This window comes from Myxine glutinosa, chromosome 1 (assembly GCF_964187855.1).
Source record: "Myxine glutinosa chromosome 1, kmMyxGlut1.1, whole genome shotgun sequence".
Taxonomy (NCBI): Eukaryota; Metazoa; Chordata; class Myxini; order Myxiniformes; family Myxinidae; genus Myxine; species Myxine glutinosa.
Window position 1 is genome coordinate 99013380 of NC_136261.1, and position 19199 is coordinate 99032578.

A 19199-nucleotide genomic window follows, 5' to 3' on the forward strand; every position below is an offset into this window, starting at 1 on the left:
GGCATCCAACACGAGAGAGAAAATGTCGGCTTCTCTCCACTTTTATTGATCCTCCTTGGCCAATCAGCTGGCTCCTTATTGTCTCTGGGCTTCAGCTGCATGCCGATTGGCCCTCCCTTCCAGTGATGTGATCTACACATCAAACCCTTTTACCAATCCATCGCGAGGTGGGCGTGGCCTCAGCCTGCCTGAGCAATGTTTGTCTTCAAGTCGGGTAATGCGTGGGCACTTCCTGTCCTTTCTTCCGGTCAGTTTTCTTATGGGAGGGGGAATTTGTTATTAGTGTGTGCGCTAATGGGGATGGATTCCTAACTAGTGTCTAGGTGCGTTGCCATACGGGAAAAAGGAATGATCACAGGTTTGACACACAGGGGAACTAACATAATCCCTATTCTACTTATCACAAAGCCATCCTTGTATGACCACAAATATACTCTTAATCCGAACAAACCGCCTAAACAGAACTTATTACATGTGGGGTTCCCTATCACGACAGCCGGAGCATAATACTTAGGCAGATCTACCTGAATCTATATATATATATGTCACTACCCCCACCGACATAACAATATGTGTCAAACCACCAGATTCTTGTACCAGATGCGCTAAACATCTACTGCATATAAACGCCGTTGAAAGGCGGCGCCGCGTGTTTCACCGTTTTCGCTTCCGGATTGATCATTTATCAGCAATAAACCTCCGGAAATATACCTTTATTGGACACAGTTTCGTCTTATATTTCACCCATCGATGGAAAAATATACGATCTTTCGTTCTATGACAGTGGCATTACCTGTTATGACCGTTGAAGCCTGAATTTTGCTTCGGACTCGGTCATTTTCCGCGATTCCGCGGCAACAGTCGCCTGGTGGCGCGTCGCTACACGTGTTTGTTTAGATAATGATTAATAATACTGATAATGAATAATACTGATACGTGACTGATAATGATTGAGACAGTCATCATAGTTTGTGCAATTAATAAGACCTGTACATGCTGCTCAGTGCTGTGCATCCAGTGGGCATGATATTTTATTCATATACTGGACAAAGAATATAGTTTACTGAACAATGCTGTACTTGTATGTACTTTGTGAATTAGGCTCACAAGATAATGACTTGACCTTTGAATCACACTTCTAGCTGCCAACTTAATATCCCGTGGGGTTTTCAAGTGTAAGTAGTATGATGCCACATGCATTTCTTGTCCTTCATGGATAAGTCAAGCCTAGTGTACATACGTCTTGTAAATGGGGCTTCACCAAACATGTGTGTGAAAATTCTATACATGTAGGCCTACTCGTCATTTTGCCTTGATATTTTGGCATGACAGCTTGGGCTAGCGTACAGATGGCAGGCGATGATTTACAGTATTTGTGTACAGTTGCAATGCAGATTATGTTTGAAGATTCAATGCAGATTATTCTGTACATAATAAATACAGCAGTAGTAGAAGAAACATGTGCATGTTTGTTTCCCATAAATTCCAATTAAAATCAGTGCTGGTCACAACTTATTTGCTAGGAAAAAAAGTGAAAAATACAGAATATTGGCAAGGTGCTAAAAAAATAATTGGCACTCGGCCAATAACTTATGGTACTTTTATTTACTTTACTTGTCCAACATCATGCTTGAAAAAAACCTTTAAACCCTAGAAATTGATTCTGATTGTAAATTACTGGTTGGTATTTTTTGCGAAATTTTCTAGATTTCCTGGCATGAAAAGTTGAAAAACTTGACATTTTGGGGAACACATGAATATTTAATTTTTTGTTTTCATGAATTTGTAATTGCCCACTTTGACCAACCCTGCTACTTTATGAAGGTACAGGGTTGGTACTTTAATGCTGCAGGTATAACTCGAAATCCATAATTTGAGCATCTGGTACAAGAATCTGGTGGTCTGACACATATAATAACCTTCTATGAAACGTTTTGGGGTCCCAGCAGGTGTCGTAAGGTAGGTACGAGGTTTCAGAAATTCCTCGATACAATTATGATTTTGAAATTAGATCGACACAGACCTTGCTCCCGAATCTGGAAGTGACCAGATGACGACGGTTCGCTGGTTTGATAATATCTTAATACAATCGTGATTTAACATTTTATTTTGATATATTAATTAAATGGTATTAATTACCTCTGCCACCAAAGGTGGATGGAGGTTATGTTTCCACCCCAGTCTGTTTGTCTGTCTGTCTGTCTGTCGGTCTGTGAACAAGATATCTCAAAAAGTTGTGGACGGATTCGGATAAAATTTGGCGGAGAGGTTGCATATGTGATGAGAAAAAAGTTAGTTCATTTTGGTTGACCTTCACCAACATTTTGGTGAAGATTCGAATCCGGATCAGATCAGATCAGAGAAGTGATTCTTCACCATTGAGTGTTATGGCTAAAACCGACATATAGCAGGATATCTCAAAAAGTTATGGACGGATTTGGACGAAACTTGGTGGACAGGTTGTGTGTGTGACAAGATCGAATCGATTCGATTTTGGTGAAGATCTGAATATGAATTCAGATACGAGAATTATGTAATTTTAAAGTGATTCTTCACCATTGAGAGATTGGGCTAAAAGCGATATATAACATGATATTTAAAATAATTATGGACGAGTTATGAGTAAACTAGGTGCAGGAGTTGGTTAGGTGACAAGAACAAGCCGATTATATTTTGGTTCAGGTCCGAATCCAGATCTGGCCTATCAGTGGGATACAAAACATAAACTGTTCAGCCTTGTGAAGGTACTCTCTCTACTGAGTGTCATTACATTCTCGTTTATGATTGGAATGATGAATGATGCTGTTTGGAATGAAAATATAGAGATATTGGGTTTAAAGCAAAATGAGGAAATGACGTCAGGGTTTCCATCCATGACATTGGCGGATTCCCCATTTACAGTTTCGCCATTGACTATTATAGCAACATTCAGACTAGGTACTTTTTTGTCCAAGTCCTTCATGAACCTGCTTCAGGCTGTTGTTAGACTATCACTCTTGTTTTTAATCAGAGATTTAAAAAAATCGACACATGTATGGCCAAAATTGGTGAGAAATTTATTATCTAATACTGGGCCTTGCAGGATGGCCGAGACTAGGGATATGCACACTTGCCTCTGAGCCATCTTGTTTGGGTTTGAATTTCGGCCCAGATAAGAACTGTCATCCTGGTGTCTTGCAGTCAGGGCGAGGTATAAATTTGTGTGCCCTCTCTCGGATGGACGTTAAACTGGGCGTCCCGTCTTCCAGCATTACTATGTAAAATGTCCCACTGTGTCCTTCAGGAGGAGTAGGCGAGCTATCGCCGGCACCATGAACAAATTCTAAATTCCTGCCCTAACCTACAGGGGGAATTGCTTGACCAGCAGCACAGCCGTACTCATGGCTAATGATGCTACTTGCAGCCATGTGCTGCATCCGAAACAAGAAGCACACAATGATGAATTACTTCTGCAGTAGCTTTTACAGACTTGGCATTTAATATGGAATATTTTTTTATTCTTGACTTGGGTTTAATTTCTTAACTCAGTATATCAATCTGGTGAGTTTCTTTTACACTTTGGTGATTTATTTGTTAAAAGAACCATGTCACTGATTGTCTGTCGCAGCAAGAAATCAACAACAGGATTATATCACAGGTGGCATGGCAAAATGTATGGACAGGTGCATTTGATGATTGGCTTCACAGTCGGGTAGACAAGGGTTGTTGCATTCTGTATTAGTGGAAAACAACTGCTGCACGTCTCCAAAAGTTATTGCCGCTTCCTCTGGAGATGGTCCGTCAACTCGACAATGCTGTTTGTCATGGAGTGGTGGCTTTACGAAATTCTGGCATGAAACAGTGTGCTATTGCTCGGCAGTATGGCATCACTCAAGGTCAGCTGTCAAAGATCCTGAAACGAAATGCTCAGAGGGGTGTCCCTACTCCAATACCAAGGCCAGGACGTCCCCGCAGAACCACAAGGAGGGATGATCGCCAGCTGCACCGGTTAGTCCGCAATGGCCATACCAAGTCAGCTAATCGGCTTAGGGCTGAGTGGCAGCAACTGACAAATGTGCCTGTATCCAGAAGGCTAGTCAACCAACGACTGGTTCAAGCAGGCTATCGTGCCAGGCGTCCCCTGAGAAAGCCACGCCTGACCAGACAACACCGCCAGCGCCGATTGCAGTGGGCCAGAGAGCAACGTCAATGGCAGCCAGGACACTGGAATCACGTGATCTTCAGTGACTGGTCTAGATTTCTGGTCTATCGTCAAGATGGCCGCGTCCGAGTGCGCAGACAAGTGCATGAAGCCTAAAACAAAGACTGTATAATGCCAAGAGTCCAAGCTGGAGGTGGTGGGGTGACCGTTTGGGCTGCTTTTCATGCAGGGGGCAAAACTGACCTGGTTGTTCTGAATGGAAACCTGAACCAGTTCAAGTACAGGGCCATTCTGGAAGAAACATTGCTTCCATTTGCTAGTGCAGCCTTTCGAGGAAACTTTGTCTTCCAAGATGACAATGCACGGCCTCATCGTGCTCGCATGATCCAACACTTTCTTGCTGACCGTGGTGTAGAGCATATGGAGTGGCCTGCCATGTCCCCGGATATGAATCTGATAGAGAACTTGTGGGCAGAATTAACGCGTCAAATCGACCACTTGGACCAGCAGCCGACTTCTGTGTGTGAATTGCAGCAGGCTATTGTCACTGCATGGCAAGCGATTCCTGTCCAAACCTTGGCAAACCTCGTGAACAGCATGCCTCAATGTGTACGTGCTCTCCTGAATGCTCGTGGGGGTTACATGAAGTAATGAACTGTAATTTTACTGTCCGTAATCCCAGTCGTAATTTAACTTTTGTTTTTGTTTAAAAAAATTTGGCTAATGTGCAAAATAAAGAGATACTTCTGGAAAACGTACAGAAGTTTAACACAGTACTGTCCATGAATTGAGTTCGATATCAGTTTACATCACTTTCAAGGATCAATTTATTTGTTTCGAAATGTCAAATGTGGTTTTTGTTTCTTCTAAAGGTCACATTAACAAAATCTAGAATAATTTCAACATAATTCCAATGAACTTTTGGTTCTAAGACATCTTGAAAAGTAAGTTCACCCCCACAAAAAAAATATTCCATATTAAATGCCAAGTCTGTAAAATGGATTCCATTCAGTGTATATTCATTACATTCCACAGTAGTCGTCCTGAAAATAATGCTTTTATCTTATGTCGGGACCTACAATATTTGACACACAAATTGCACCTTTATGAGTAGATTCACTCTCCTGGTTTCAGCTCAAAACAAGCCTCCACAGTCTGTACCCTCCACTTTCTCTTTTTTCACAATCTATTTTATTTGCTTAGTACATGATCATTCATTATTTGATTGGTTGATTGAAAATAGTCACTGTAACATGTAATTATTTTTACTCCCGCATTCGATCGTGTCCGTGTGTGTGTGTGTGTGTGTGTGTGTGTGTGTGTGTGTGTGTGTGTGTGTGTGTGTGTGTGTGTTCGTGTGTTCGTGTGTTCGTGAACAAGATATCTGGAAAAGTTCTGAACGGATTTAGATGAAATTTGGTGGGATGATTGCCCTTGGGATTAGGAAGAATTGATTAGTTTTTGGTGAAGCTCAGGATATTAATCCGGATCCAGGAATTTTTTGAGAAATATTTTTTCTGTTTTACTGCATTAAAGCTTTTATTCTTATTCTTAATGATGTTTTTCTCCTCTAATTCCGAGATATATCAAAATAAATTATCTGACAGTTAGGGCCTACTTTCTTTTTCATTTATTGTTTTGGGGAGAGGGGAGGTTAAACAAAACGTATTATTCCAACTAAACCCACGGCGGGAGTATGCGCTCTACTGAGTGGCGTTCTAGTTACCTATAGTAAAACGACCCATTAATCACAAACAAGGACATTTTAAATCGGGATTTTGACGAATTCAATGACACAAGAGTAACTAAAACGGCACTCATAGAGCATACCTCTGCCAGGCTGAACAGTTTATATTTTGTATCCCACTGATAGGCTCGATCTGGATTCGGACCTGAACCAAAATCTAATCAAATCGTCATTGTCACATACACAACCTCTCCACGAAATTTCATCCAAATCAGTCCACAACTCTTTGAGATATCCTCTTCACAAACAAACAAACAAAGAAACAAGAAATATGTCGTGCATAGCATGATACTTACGAAATCCCTAAAATAAGTTGTTGGCCTATGATGACCTTAAAAATACTTGGTGGTTGAATTCAGTGACCAGATATGCAAATCCTCTGAAAAATTTCAAGTCAATCATATGAAAATTGAGGATTTTAGAAATTTGGCCTATGTTGACCTTTTTGCCTATGTTGACCTAAAATGTATTTGGTGGTTGAATTCAGTGTCCAGATATGCAAATCCTCTTCAAATTTCAAGTCAATCGGATGAAAATTGAGGATTTTAGAAATTTGGCCTATGTTGACCATTTGGCCGATGTTGACCTCAAAAATACTTGGTGGTTGAATTCAGTGACCAGATATGCAAGTCCTCCTCAAATTTCAAGTCAATCGGATGAAAATTGAGGATTTTAGAAATTTGGCCTATGTTGACCATTTGGCCGATGTTGACCTCAAAAATACTTGGTGGTTGAATTCAGTGACCAGATATGCAAGTCCTCTTCAAATTTCAAGCCAATTGGATAAAAATTGAAGATTTTAGAAATTTGGCCTATGTTGACCTTTTAGCCGACGTTGACCTCAAAAATACTTGGTGGTTGAATTTAGTGACCAGATATGCAAGTCCTCTTCAAATTTCAAGTTAATTGGATGAAAATTGAGGATTTTAGAAATTTAGCAAAGTTGGTGAGCTTTGGCCTATGTTGACCTTTTGACCTATTGACCCCAAAAACAATAGGATTCTTGCTTTTGACCAACTCTACCATTTGGTGAAGTTTCATGAAGATCGGTTGAAAAATGTGACCTGTAGGCCGGTGACAAACAAACAAACAGACAAACAAACAGACAGACAGACAGACAGAACCACAAACACAACCGACCAATATACTTGAAAAATCTTCGATTTTGCAAGTAACAAAGAAACAAGAAATATGTCGTGCATAGCACGATACTTACGAAATCCCTAAAATAAGTTGTTGGCCTATAAAAAAACCACCTTTAGAGGCCATTTTTCCCCGCAAAGCGGGGGTTGGCCTTTTTCGGGAACCGTGGTTGTTGTTGTTTTTCGGGCCAGTATTTGAAGCAATGTTTTACGGCCGGATGCCCTTCCTGACGCCAACCCTTTTTGCCGCCTTTAACGACAAACAGGGAATTACCAGTGAACTGGTACTCAATTAGCCGACCTCGGAAGGATGACAGGCTGAGTCAACCCCCCTGGCGTTAATTCAGCGATCGACTGGGATTCGAACCCAGGATCCTTGGATCCTAAACCGGCACCCTAGCCGCTAACCCAACACCAGGGATTGGTGGCCCTATGATGACCTTAAAAATACTTGGTGGTTGAATTCAGTGACCAGATATGCAAACCCTCTGAAAAATTTCAAGTCAATCATATGAAAATTGAGGATTTTAGAAATTTGGCCTATGTTGACCTTTTTGCCTATGTTGACCTAAAATGTATTTGCTGGTTGAATTCAGTGTCCAGATATGCAAATCCTCTTAAAATTTCAAGTCAATCGGATGAAACGTGAGGATTTTAGAAACTTGACAAAGTTGGTGACCTTTGGCCTTTGTTGACCTATTGACGTTTTGGCCCCAAAAACAATAGGCTTCTTGCTTATGACCAACTCTAACATTTGGTGAAGTTTCGTGAAGATCGGTTGAAAATTTTGACCTGTAGGCGACTGACATACAGACAGACGGAATAACGCACAAGACCAACCAACATAGTTGAACAATGTTAAATTTTCGCAAGTAATTAAAAACAGACAAACATGGGTGAAAAGTTATCGATAAGTTCAGGAAATGCAGTGGAATACTGGAGTCTCAATAAAATGCACACAGACTTTATATTTCAGAATGAAAAAAAATAGCATTGAGAGGGGGTGAAGTGTTACTAATACCTAACGGATGGCGTTAGCGTGTGAGGGAATGATTGCATATCATCTACAGTCAGCTGTTACCCATAAGGGAGTGCAGAACGACAAGATAGTTATTGAAAACTGTAGATATCAATGCTGAATAAAATGTCAGGTAAGCACATCAAAATGTAATGGGATAACGCAAATTGACAGCCCAAGGAAAGAGCAGCATGAGGAGACATTATGGCTGGAAGGAGTTTTTCTTTTTCCACAACCATTAGTTGCTTTGGCAACAAAACCAGTTGCAAAATGTTGCCATCCCTGCCAATACACAACCTTCTTTCTAAAGCTGTCTTTCAGTTTGTTGTGTGATCCCCCTTCACAAACCTCAAAGCATTCTCCTGACAGTTGTCTGCACTTTGAGAGCTTGCGCTTTTGCTAATCTGTCCACAACATTCTTTCTGTTGTCACAATTCCCATTTCAACTTGAATTCAAGGCCGGGTTTAGCAACCCTCGAATCTACTAACCGATCCCTGCAGGATTAATATACCCCTTCGAGACTTTTGTATTTTCCACAGGGTAATGCTTCGGTCAGTTGAGGAACATGCTGTGTGTAACCCACCTAGATTGGCTTGTGGGGTTCGCGTTGATAACAACCTGGTGAGTAAATGGGGATGTAGTCGTTAGAAAACAGTTGGTGGTGTAATGGTTGGCCTGGTTGAGCATCTGCTTCGAGTCTGGGCGGTCGGTCGTTTGAACCCGACCTGGGCCGAGTCATCCCAAAGACTTTAAAAATGGTATAAGTTGCTTCCTTGCTAAGGTTTGAGCACAGGCAAACAACCATCGGATGGCAACCATTGTACAGGCTTTGCTGGGCCTCATGGCCTTCTACATTGAAATTCCTTGTAACAGAACTCATCTAATTGTAATTTTACCACCAAAATGTCATTCAAAAGCAGTCATGGCTAAACTGGGTTACATCGTTGATCGTAATGAGGAATTGATTTCGTCTAAAACATCTGATGTAATGTACTTGCTAACATGTAAAAGCTGTGCACTTCATTACCCTCGCCAGAGGAGAGCGTATTGCATTTGAGTCCGTTTGTCTGTATGTCTGTATGTTTGTCTGTTTGTCTGTTTGTTACTTGCAAAATCGAAGATTTTTCAAGTATATTGGTCGGTTGCGTTTGTGGTTCTGTCTGTTTCTTTGTCTGTTTGTCTGTTTGTTTGTTTGTCACTGGCCTACAGGTCACAATTATAAACCGATCGTCACAAAACTTCACCAAGTTGTATAGGTCGTCCCGATTGAAAAGCCTATTGATTTTGAGGTCAAAGGTCAATGGGAGGTCAAATTTCTAAAATCGCCATTTTTAATCCGATTGACTTCAAAATTGAATAGCATTTGTATATTGTCACTAAATTGGGAAATGAACTATTTTTGAGGTCAAAAGGTCAACTCAAGGTCAAATTTTCGAAATCATCAATTTTCATCTGAAAAGCCGTCAATGTTCAACCGATTGATTTGACAATTGAACAGCATTTGCATATCGAGTCACTAAATTGGGAAACCAACTATTTTTTTAGGACAAAAGGTAAAAGGTCAACTCAAGGTCAAACTTTCGAAATCATGAATTTTCATCTGAAAACCCATCAATTTTCGTCCAATTGACTTGAAAATTGAACAGCATTTGTATAGTGCCTCACTGGATTGGGAAACCAACTATTTTTGAGGTCAAAGGTCAACTGAAGGTCAAACTTCTAAAATCATCATTTTTCATCTGAAAAATCGTCACTTTTCATCCTGTTGAACCGAGCTTTGATCAAGATCGTCAATTTTAATCTTGATGAAATGGACAATTTACTGTATCAATGGAAAACTTTTGGGTTGGATTTTGCAAGAAGCATGCTCCGCATGATGTCTTCTTGTTTGTTTGCTTGTTTTTCTGCACAGAATAAATGTGATTTTCTCTGCAAAAGTTGGTCCAATTGACAGGAAATTTTCACCAAAGGTGCATCTCCTCCTATATAATTTTTAATCATTATGATGTAATAGGTCACGTGGTATGGGCGCCATCTTGGAAAAAACGAAAGACATTGCACCTATATATCTCTGAAAGCATAGAAAAAATTGAGACATGACTCATTGTAAAGAACTCTCAATGGGGAATAACATATGTTAATGATGATGTCATAGGTGCCTCCATTATGACGTCGTAATCCGACAAGTACAGAACGTCATCTGATCAAGATGAAATCTATTGAGCGTCATCTAGGGATAAATTGGTGGAGAAAAAAAATGATGATAACGTCACGGGTCACGTGGTTCGGCCGCCATCTTGGAAAAACCGAAAAAAATTGAACCTCTATATCAGTGAAAGCACTGCATAGAAAAAATTGAGACATGGCTCATTGTAAAGAACTCTTCATGCAGAATAATATATGTTAATGATGATGTCATAGGTGCCTCCGTCATGATGTCATAATTCGACAACAACAAAACTTTATCCGATCAAGATGAAATTTGTTGAGCGTCATTAGGGATAAATCGGTGGAGACAAAAAAAACAACAATGATGACGTCATATGGTTCGGCCGCCATATTTGTTTCAACAGAAAAGCCTTTAAAACCACTAAAAGCACGTCCTGGCAAGGGTCTGCGATCTCTGATTGCTCTTTCTTGTTCAATATGTAGGATAAACTATCAAGTAATGTAACTCTTGAAGGAATTGACATAGATCATACAGCAGGACGTCCTTTGTTTATCACAGTCACTTTACAAGAGGTGGATGTGAAAATGTTGGATATTGTAGACAAACAATTGAAAATGTTTGTGGCAGTGGTAGATGAGTGAATCTGAAAGAAGGCAGTATAAAAAAGCAAAAATACAAAGGAGAGAGAGAAGCATTTTATCCATGTGGTTTAAATGAAAGCGTGCAAAATCTAGTGTAATGAGAATCGGAATATAAACCTTATATTTCATTGTATAACGAGAAATTCAGCATGATGTAGAGCACATAACAATGGAAGAATCTCTCCTTTTAAAAAGACAATCGATTAAATAACCAATGAATGTCTGACATTGAAACAAATAAGCTTTAAAAACCTCTTGAATACAAGTTTAATCACAATTAACACCTTAAATGTAAAGCAGTTACCTTGCCTTGGAGAAACCATACTCAACATAATGGCAAAAGAAACTAAAGTAATGTCTCTGAAACATTTAGAAACAACTTTCCATGTGATTGCATGTGACCATGCAGGTTAAGGCAGAAAAGAAATGTCAAAACCAAACACAGAAATGTACTAATAGTGGAATTTGATTACTATTTTGAGATCAGCGTTCTCGAGACAAAACGAGGACAAAGACAGATTACCAGAGAAAATAAAACTTGAAGAACATCCTGGAATTGTATTCCATTCCATTCCATTTTTAGCAGCAATTAGAAATATAATTTTCTTCTTTCACAAAGATATTTTAGTGAGGTGAGCTCAGAAAATATGCAACAATAGATTCGCAATTTTCCATCCAGCGAATGTAATCGTCCTATGAATAATTGTGTCTGTGTGTGCTTGTGTGTCTGTCTGTATCGGTCTGTATCTGTCTGTGTCGACGTGTGTGTGTGTGTGTGTGTGTGTGTGTGTGTGTGTGTGTGTGTGTATGTGTGTGTGTGTATGTATATACTATATATGTGTATACATGTGCATATATATATATATGTGTGTGTGTGTGTGTGTGTGTGTGTGTGTGTGTGTGTGTGTGTGTGTGTATGCGTGTATATGTGTGTGGGTGTACGTGTGTGGGTGTACGTGTGTGTATGTGTGTGTGTGTGTGTGTATGTATGTTTGTGTATATATGTGTGTGGGTGTACGTGTGTTTGTGTGTGTATATGTGTGTATGTGTGTGTGGGTGTGCACACACTTGCATTCACATGTTATCAGAAGTAAATACATTGTGTAGATTACATCATTTGTGCATCTGATAAATTGCCAGTAACCATTTTGTGAAACTGAATGTGCAGGTGCAGCATCTAACTCAATATGTCGAAATGTCACACAGGTCCATGCCCGTGGGATTCCCACGGGTGACCCCACTAGTATATATATATTCCCGGTGTGTACCCCGGTTTAGAATAGGTACACCGTATCCCTGCGCATCGTAAGAGGCGACTAAGGGTTGGCGTCAGGAAGGGCATCCGGCCATAAAAAAAAACATTGCCTCAAACAGGGAACCATGATTGTCATGGGGCCCGCAAGGCTAACCCTGCACTAGCAGGGAAAATGGCCTTAAAACGATCATTCATTCATTTTTTTATATATATATATATATATATATATATATATATATATATATATATATATATATATATATATATATATATATATATATATATATATATATATATATATATATATATATATATATATATATATATATATATATATATATATATATGCAGTGGCTGTTGACGTGTTATCAATGGAGGTCCGTGGTTCGAGCCCCGCATTGAGTCAGAATTTTTTCACACTTAGCCCCTCGCAGGAATTTGATTCCTGTTTCTGCAATTGTATTTGAATTCATCTTCAATGCATTTCTACTTATTCACGCATGCATATACTTACGCTAACATTCGGTGTCTGCTTAGCAGGCACGTAAGACATCGGCCATGATAAAGCTCGCATTGTTAAGTGTGGAAAAGTTCTGAGAAAATTGTGGCTGGCTCAATAGTGCAGTGGGCTGTTGACGCGTTATCATCAGAGGTCCGTGGTTCGAGCCCCGCATTGAGTCAGAATTTTTTCACACTTAGCCCCTCGCAGGAATTTGATTCCTGTTTCTATATGTATATATATATATTGTTGCGGTTTTGGAATAAAGGTTAACTCCCCCTCGTAGGTAGACGCACCACAACAAGAAGCCTCGTGATAGTTCAGTTATTTCTTAGTGAATGTAAGCATAGTCCTTTCCTGTGTTTAGTTTTGCGTTGAGTAGGCCAGTGAGCTTAGGTGCTTTTGGTTTGGTTTTGGCACTGAAATGCCACGCGGCAGGCCTGAACACGTCTACCGAGGCCGAAGGGAGGCACGGCAGGAGGAGTGGTCGGTAAGCACGAGCCGCCAATCAGGGCTCGAGGGGAGTGGCTAACCACGGCGACCAGAGGCGGGGTTTGGAACATTCGAGTCAGGCCGGGACGGAGCCATGAAACCCTTCTCTGAGTCCCCCCCCCCCCCCCCCCCCACGTCAGATGAGTCGCGCAGCCCATGAGATGGGTCGGGTTCCGAGATGAGATGAGTTCCCGCTGAGTTGAGTGCCCGGTGAGAACAGTTGAAAAAGAGTTGAGTCCTCAGTTGAGTTTACAGTTCCCCATGAGAGTGAGTTGAGTTGAGCTTCAGAACGCGAGTGGAGCTGCAGGACGAACGAATTTAAATGCTGATTGTACACGAACTTTCCCCGTGCCCTGCGCTCTGCACTGTATTAATCGCGTGCTCGAGAAGACGACTGGCGCCGGGCCACAGACGCGCTATTTCCTCCTGCCTGCCTTCGCCTGGATGCGTGCCGTGAACATCGGAGAGCCACGCCGGGCAAGCTGCCCCGGGGCGACCGACGGCAAAGCGCGCTTGTCGCACGAACTTCTCTTCCTCCATCTCCCCGTGTGCGTGAGTGGGCCCTTCGTCTGGGAAATAAGTGAGATTGATTAAGCTCTGCTCTGTGTCTCCCTTCCTTCATCATTATCATTGTAAATAATAATAAATCATGTTCTTCCTCTGATTTGACCGTCCTGTCCCTTCCAACCATTTGCTTCGCATGGTACGAATAAAACCGCTCGAATCGGGTTCCAATAAAAGTAACAGCACGAGTCACGTGATACGCATACCGCTCGGGCGTACTCGATTAAGCGTGGCTTGTGCGAGGCTCGATCCCCGCTTTCGTGGCAGCGTGGGTTAAAGGTAAGTGCGAATTTGTCCCGATACCCTTTTTCACGTTTGCCCAGAAGTGGCGATTCGGCCTCACGGACAAGAAGACCATGGGGGGGAAAAGGGGTTTAATCCCCCCTTTGTAACGGGAACGGGCTTCGGGAGATCCGCAACAATATATATAACTAAATCTATTGTATATCAAATCAGCACCAAATGAAATCTGACAGGGACTAAACAGCCAGACAAACTAAAGTCAAAAGCAAGCGTTCACAAAGCCAAGAAGATGCCTGAGTGATGCGGGGAACAACTGCATGATGTGGTGGTGTGTTCTTGTCATTTTATTTGGCTTTGACTGCTCATTGGCCATACTTATCCCTTTAAATGTTGGAGCAAAGTTGGGGAATAGGTCAGCGAAGCATGGTAAGATAGAAATGACCATCTGCCGATCTGCTGATAATGTCAAAGATTCTCCCTTTCCCCATCTTACTATAATTCACCAAATGTCCGTCTGTCTGTCCGTTCCCAGGTACCGCAAAAACGGCTGAACCGATCGCAACGATATTTTGGCTGGGTAATCCTGGGACCCCCTGGAGTAAAATAGGCTATATTGTTTTACCAATTTTCCAATTTTTCCAATTTTCCAGTTTTTCCAAACACGATAGAATAATATTTACTGATATGAGCAGTGATGTGGCTTTTATTGAAATTCTGCAAATACTGTTTAGATTTTGATGAGAGTTATGAACCTACCGCGAATGCGGAAGTGGACAGATTACGGCAATGAGCGGGTGTGATAATATCCCAATACAACCGTCATTCAATCGTAATGTTTAAACGTTAAATGTTAATCGTGTTAATCGTTTTGTTAAAGTATCAATTGATGATTGGAATTGAGTGAATACAATTACGATTTTGAATTCGTAATTGTATTCACCCAACCGTACGGAACTTCACATCAGGATTTAAATATTTGTTTATGTCACGAATGTTGTTAAAAGTTTATTTTTTATATTAATGTTATTTAATTTGTGATTGGAGTTATGCTGTTTGGAATGAAAAAAGAGATATCGAGTTAAAGTGAATGACGAAATGCCGTGATGGTTTCTACTTTCTCAACGTGAAATTCACGGATCGCCATATGCAGATTCGCCATTGACTGGGTATGGAACGTTTGGGTATGTTTGCGAACGGGTACGTTTTTCATGGAAGTCCTTCACGAACTTGCTGTTCATGTCTGACGTGCAACTGAAGGTGCTGCAGGAATGTGGCATTTATTGGTTTCATGCTTTAGCATTCGCCATTTCTGCATTGTCTGTTCGCTTCTGGCCTCCCACCCGTGCTTACCACGGGTACCTCACTCGTTATAGGAATACAGGATCCATGCAAGTTCATTAGCACAATGCCATCTGGGCTAAGATGTTGCCTTAGCCACATTTTTGCGACATAAGGAAACCTCATAATGTGCTAAATCATATAACATTCCCTGCTGATGTCATTTCCCAATGTGGAATGAATGCTCACACATTTTCCCAAAACGTTTTGGTGTGTATTATGGCAGAAGTAGAGAATGTTCCTGATACAGAGTGTTTCAGGGGACTCATATTGATCAATCATGTGTATTAATTGGAGGAGGAAGTTTGAAAATATAATCTCCTGTTACCCTAAAATAAATGTATTTGCATTATGGAACAGTCCCACTTTGGAATTCAAAAGCCACACAACCTTCTCTGCAAAAGGCAATGTTCATCTTTCCACTAGATATGATCAGTTACGTTCAATAAATAGCCGGAACAAAGAGCAAACTGATATACATCCTGGATAATAGCAGTGACCATTACAGCATTCCCTGCAATTAGGATGCACATTTATATATTAGCCCCACTAATGAGAAGTGTTTTCACACTTTCAGTCAACGAGCTGGTAAATGACTTTTCAATTTATGCATAAATATAGAAGTTTTTTCTGCCTCTGTCTACGAAGTTGCTGGAGGCATTATGTTTTCAGGTTGTCTGTCCGTCCGTCATCCGTATGTATAATGAGGTCAACATGAACTGATTAGTTATTGGGGTTACGAGGTCAAAGGTCATGTTCGCTAAAAATCCTGTTACTGTGATAATTTGTGAACCAGTAATGGGATTCTGACCAAATTTGGTACAATTATGTATAATGATGTAAAGATTAACTGATTAGAATTTGGGGTCAAAAGGTCAAAGGTCAAAGTCTGTAATAGGTCTATAACTTGAGAACGGCTGAAATTATTTAATTCAAACTTGGTACAGATTATGTGTAATGATACAACAATTAACTGATTCGATTTTGGGGTCAGAGGCCAAAGGTCAAAGTCTGTAATAGGTCTATAACTTGAGAATGGGGAGATCTGAAAACAGCAGTTTGGAGGAGGCACCCTTCAAATCTGGGAGAACTGAGGCAGCTTGCGCAAGAAGAGTGGGCCGAACTACCATTAGAGAGGTGTAGGAAGCTCATTCATGTCTGTAGGAAGCGCTTGACTGCAGTTATTTTGTCCAAAGGCCGTGCTACCAAATATTAAGTCCAGGGTGTCAATAATTTTGTCGATGCCATTTCTTTTTATTTTATGATTTATAAAAGGATATATTAAGTTCTGAATCAGAAACAAAGGTTCTGTAATATTAACAGTGAAATAATGAATTGTGGAGACCAAATACTTTTGTCAATTTCAACTTATTTTTCGAGAAAATTGTGAGTTATTTGAAAAAAGTGCATTGGTGCCAATATTTTTGGCCACGACTGTAACTCCGCGTAGTCCCTGCTCAGGTAGTCCCTCCTCGTAGATGCCCTTGTTCATTATCCTAAAAAGGGTGAGGGCTTTAGTTTGTGTGTGTGTGTGTGTGTGTGTGTGTGTGCGTGCGTGCGTGTGTGTGTGTGTGTGTGTGTGTGCGTGCGTGCGTGTGTGTGTGTGTGTGTGTGTGTGTGTGTGTGTGTGTGTGTGTGTGTGTGTGTGTAATGCTCGAATCCCACTTCTTCTCCTGTAGGACTGCGGTTAACTTGGCAGTTTTGAAGCTAAATGAACAAGGCCTTCTGGACAAGTTCAAGAACAAGTGGTGGTTTGACAAAGGCGAGTGTGGGAGAGGTGGTGGAGAATCAAAGGTAACATTTTGTTTCATTATTATTAACGATGTTATTGTTATTTTACCATTGCTTCAAATTGCAAAAACCCATTCTTGTCACACTATATTTTTGTCAGAAAACGCTATTCATGGACAGGGCATTGCTTCTCCCAAGCGAAATGTTGTTTTTTCTGTTGATGAAGCTTCTGACCGGACCGACGTCACATCACAAGGATGCAAATCCTCATCGAGGACACAGCCCCCAAACTCATCCTAAAAATGGGACATTTCGATTTTACATTTGAATAATAAACTAAATTAATTACTATGTAGCTGGGGAGATGTTAAAGTGCAGATAAATAAATTAATAATTCAAGGTGGTATGTCGGTGGCGGTGACGGTAAAGCATATATAATTAATTAATTCAACCAAGGTAGTATGTTGGGATTGAACTCCAAAAATAAAACTCAAAATGGTAAGGTGCATGTATTTACATAAATATATCATTCAAAATTGTGTGTTTGCTGTGGAGATGGTAAAGTGTATTCATTCATTACCTCTGCCAATGAAGGATGGGGGTTGTGCTTTCACCCCTGTCTGTTTTGTTTTGTTTTGTTTGTTTGTGAACAGGATATCTCAAAAAGTTGTGGATGGATTCGGAGAGAGGTTGGGTGTGTGACAAGGAGGAAGTTATTAGATTTTGCTGGAGATCCGAATCCGGATCTGCGAATTCTTTAAGTGATTCTTCACCATTGAGTGATGGGACTAAAACCGATATATAGCACGATATTTCAAAAAGTTGTGGATGACTTATGGCAAAACTTGGTGGATGAGTTTGGTAAATGACAAGAACAAGCCGATTTGATTTTGGTTCAGTTCCGGATCCAGATCTGCCCTTATCAGTGGGATACGAAACGTAAACTGTAAACTGTTTCCCCCTTCGTCATCTTACTTATGGTGGAAGGCGGTTTCCTCCCCCCTCATCTTACTTATGGTGGAAGGCGGTTTCCTACTTCCTCGTCTTACTTATGGTGGAAGGAGGTTTCCTACTTCCTCGTCTTACTTATGGTGGAAGGAGGTTTCCTACTTCCTCGTCTTACTTATGGTGGAAGGAGGTTTCCTACTTCCTCGTCTTACTTATGGTGGAAGACGGTTTCCTCCTTCCTCATCTTACTTATGGTGGAAGGCGGTTTCCTACTTCCTCATCTTACTTATGGTGGAAGGCGGTTTCCTACTTCCTCGTCTTACTTATGGTGGAAGGCGGTTTCCTCCCCCCTCATCTTACTTATGGTGGAAGGCGGTTTCCTACTTCCTCATCTTACTTATGGTGGAAGGCGGTTTCCTACTTCCTCGTCTTACTTATGGTGGAAGGCGGTTTCCTCCCCCCTCATCTTACTTATGGTGGAAGGCGGTTTCCTACTTCCTCGTCTTACTTATGGTGGAAGGCGGTTTCCTACTTCCTCATCTTACTTATGGTGGAAGGCGGTTTCCTACTTCCTCGTCTTACTTATGGTGGAAGGCGGTTTCCTACTTCCTCGTCTTACTTATGGTGGAAGGCGGTTTCCTACTTCCTCGTCTTACTTATGGTGGAAGGCGGTTTCCTACTTCCTCATCTTACTTATGGTGGAAGGCGGTTTCCTCCCCCCTCATCTTACTTATGGTGGAAGGCGGTTTCCTACTTCCTCGTCTTACTTATGGTGGAAGGCGGTTTCCTACTTCCTCGTCTTACTTATGGTGGAAGGCGGTTTCCTACTTCCTCATCTTACTTATGGTGGAAGGTGGTTTCGTACTTCCTCATCTTACTTATGGTGGAAGGTGGTTTCGTACTTCCTCATCTTACTTATGGTGGAAGACGGTTTCCTACTTCCTCGTCTTACTTATGGTGGAAGGCGGTTTCCTACTTCCTCATCTTACTTATGGTGGAAGGCGGTTTCCTACTTCCTCGTCTTACTTATGGTGGAAGGAGGTTTCCTACTTCCTCGTCTTACTTATGGTGGAAGGCGGTTTCCTACTTCCTCGTCTTACTTATGGTGGAAGGCGGTTTCCTACTTCCTCGTCTTACTTATGGTGGAAGGAGGTTCCTACTTCCTCGTCTTACTTATGGTGGAAGGAGGTTTCCTACTTCCTCGTCTTACTTATGGTGGAAGACGGTTGCCTCCTTCCTCATCTTACTTATGGTGGAAGGCGGTTTCCT

At 41.1% G+C, this 19199-nt stretch overlaps 1 protein-coding gene across 1 annotated transcript in view; it reads left to right on the plus strand.

Moving 5' to 3' along the window:
- The window catches only part of LOC137426137 (glutamate receptor 4-like), a 457447-nt gene that overhangs the window by 409037 nt on the left and 29211 nt on the right, over positions 1-19199 (plus strand). The window contains exon 14 of the mRNA XM_078772908.1: positions 16931-17045. Within this exon, the coding sequence (XP_078629034.1) occupies positions 16931-17045 (115 nt within the window). The remainder of the gene's footprint in view (positions 1-16930; positions 17046-19199) is intronic.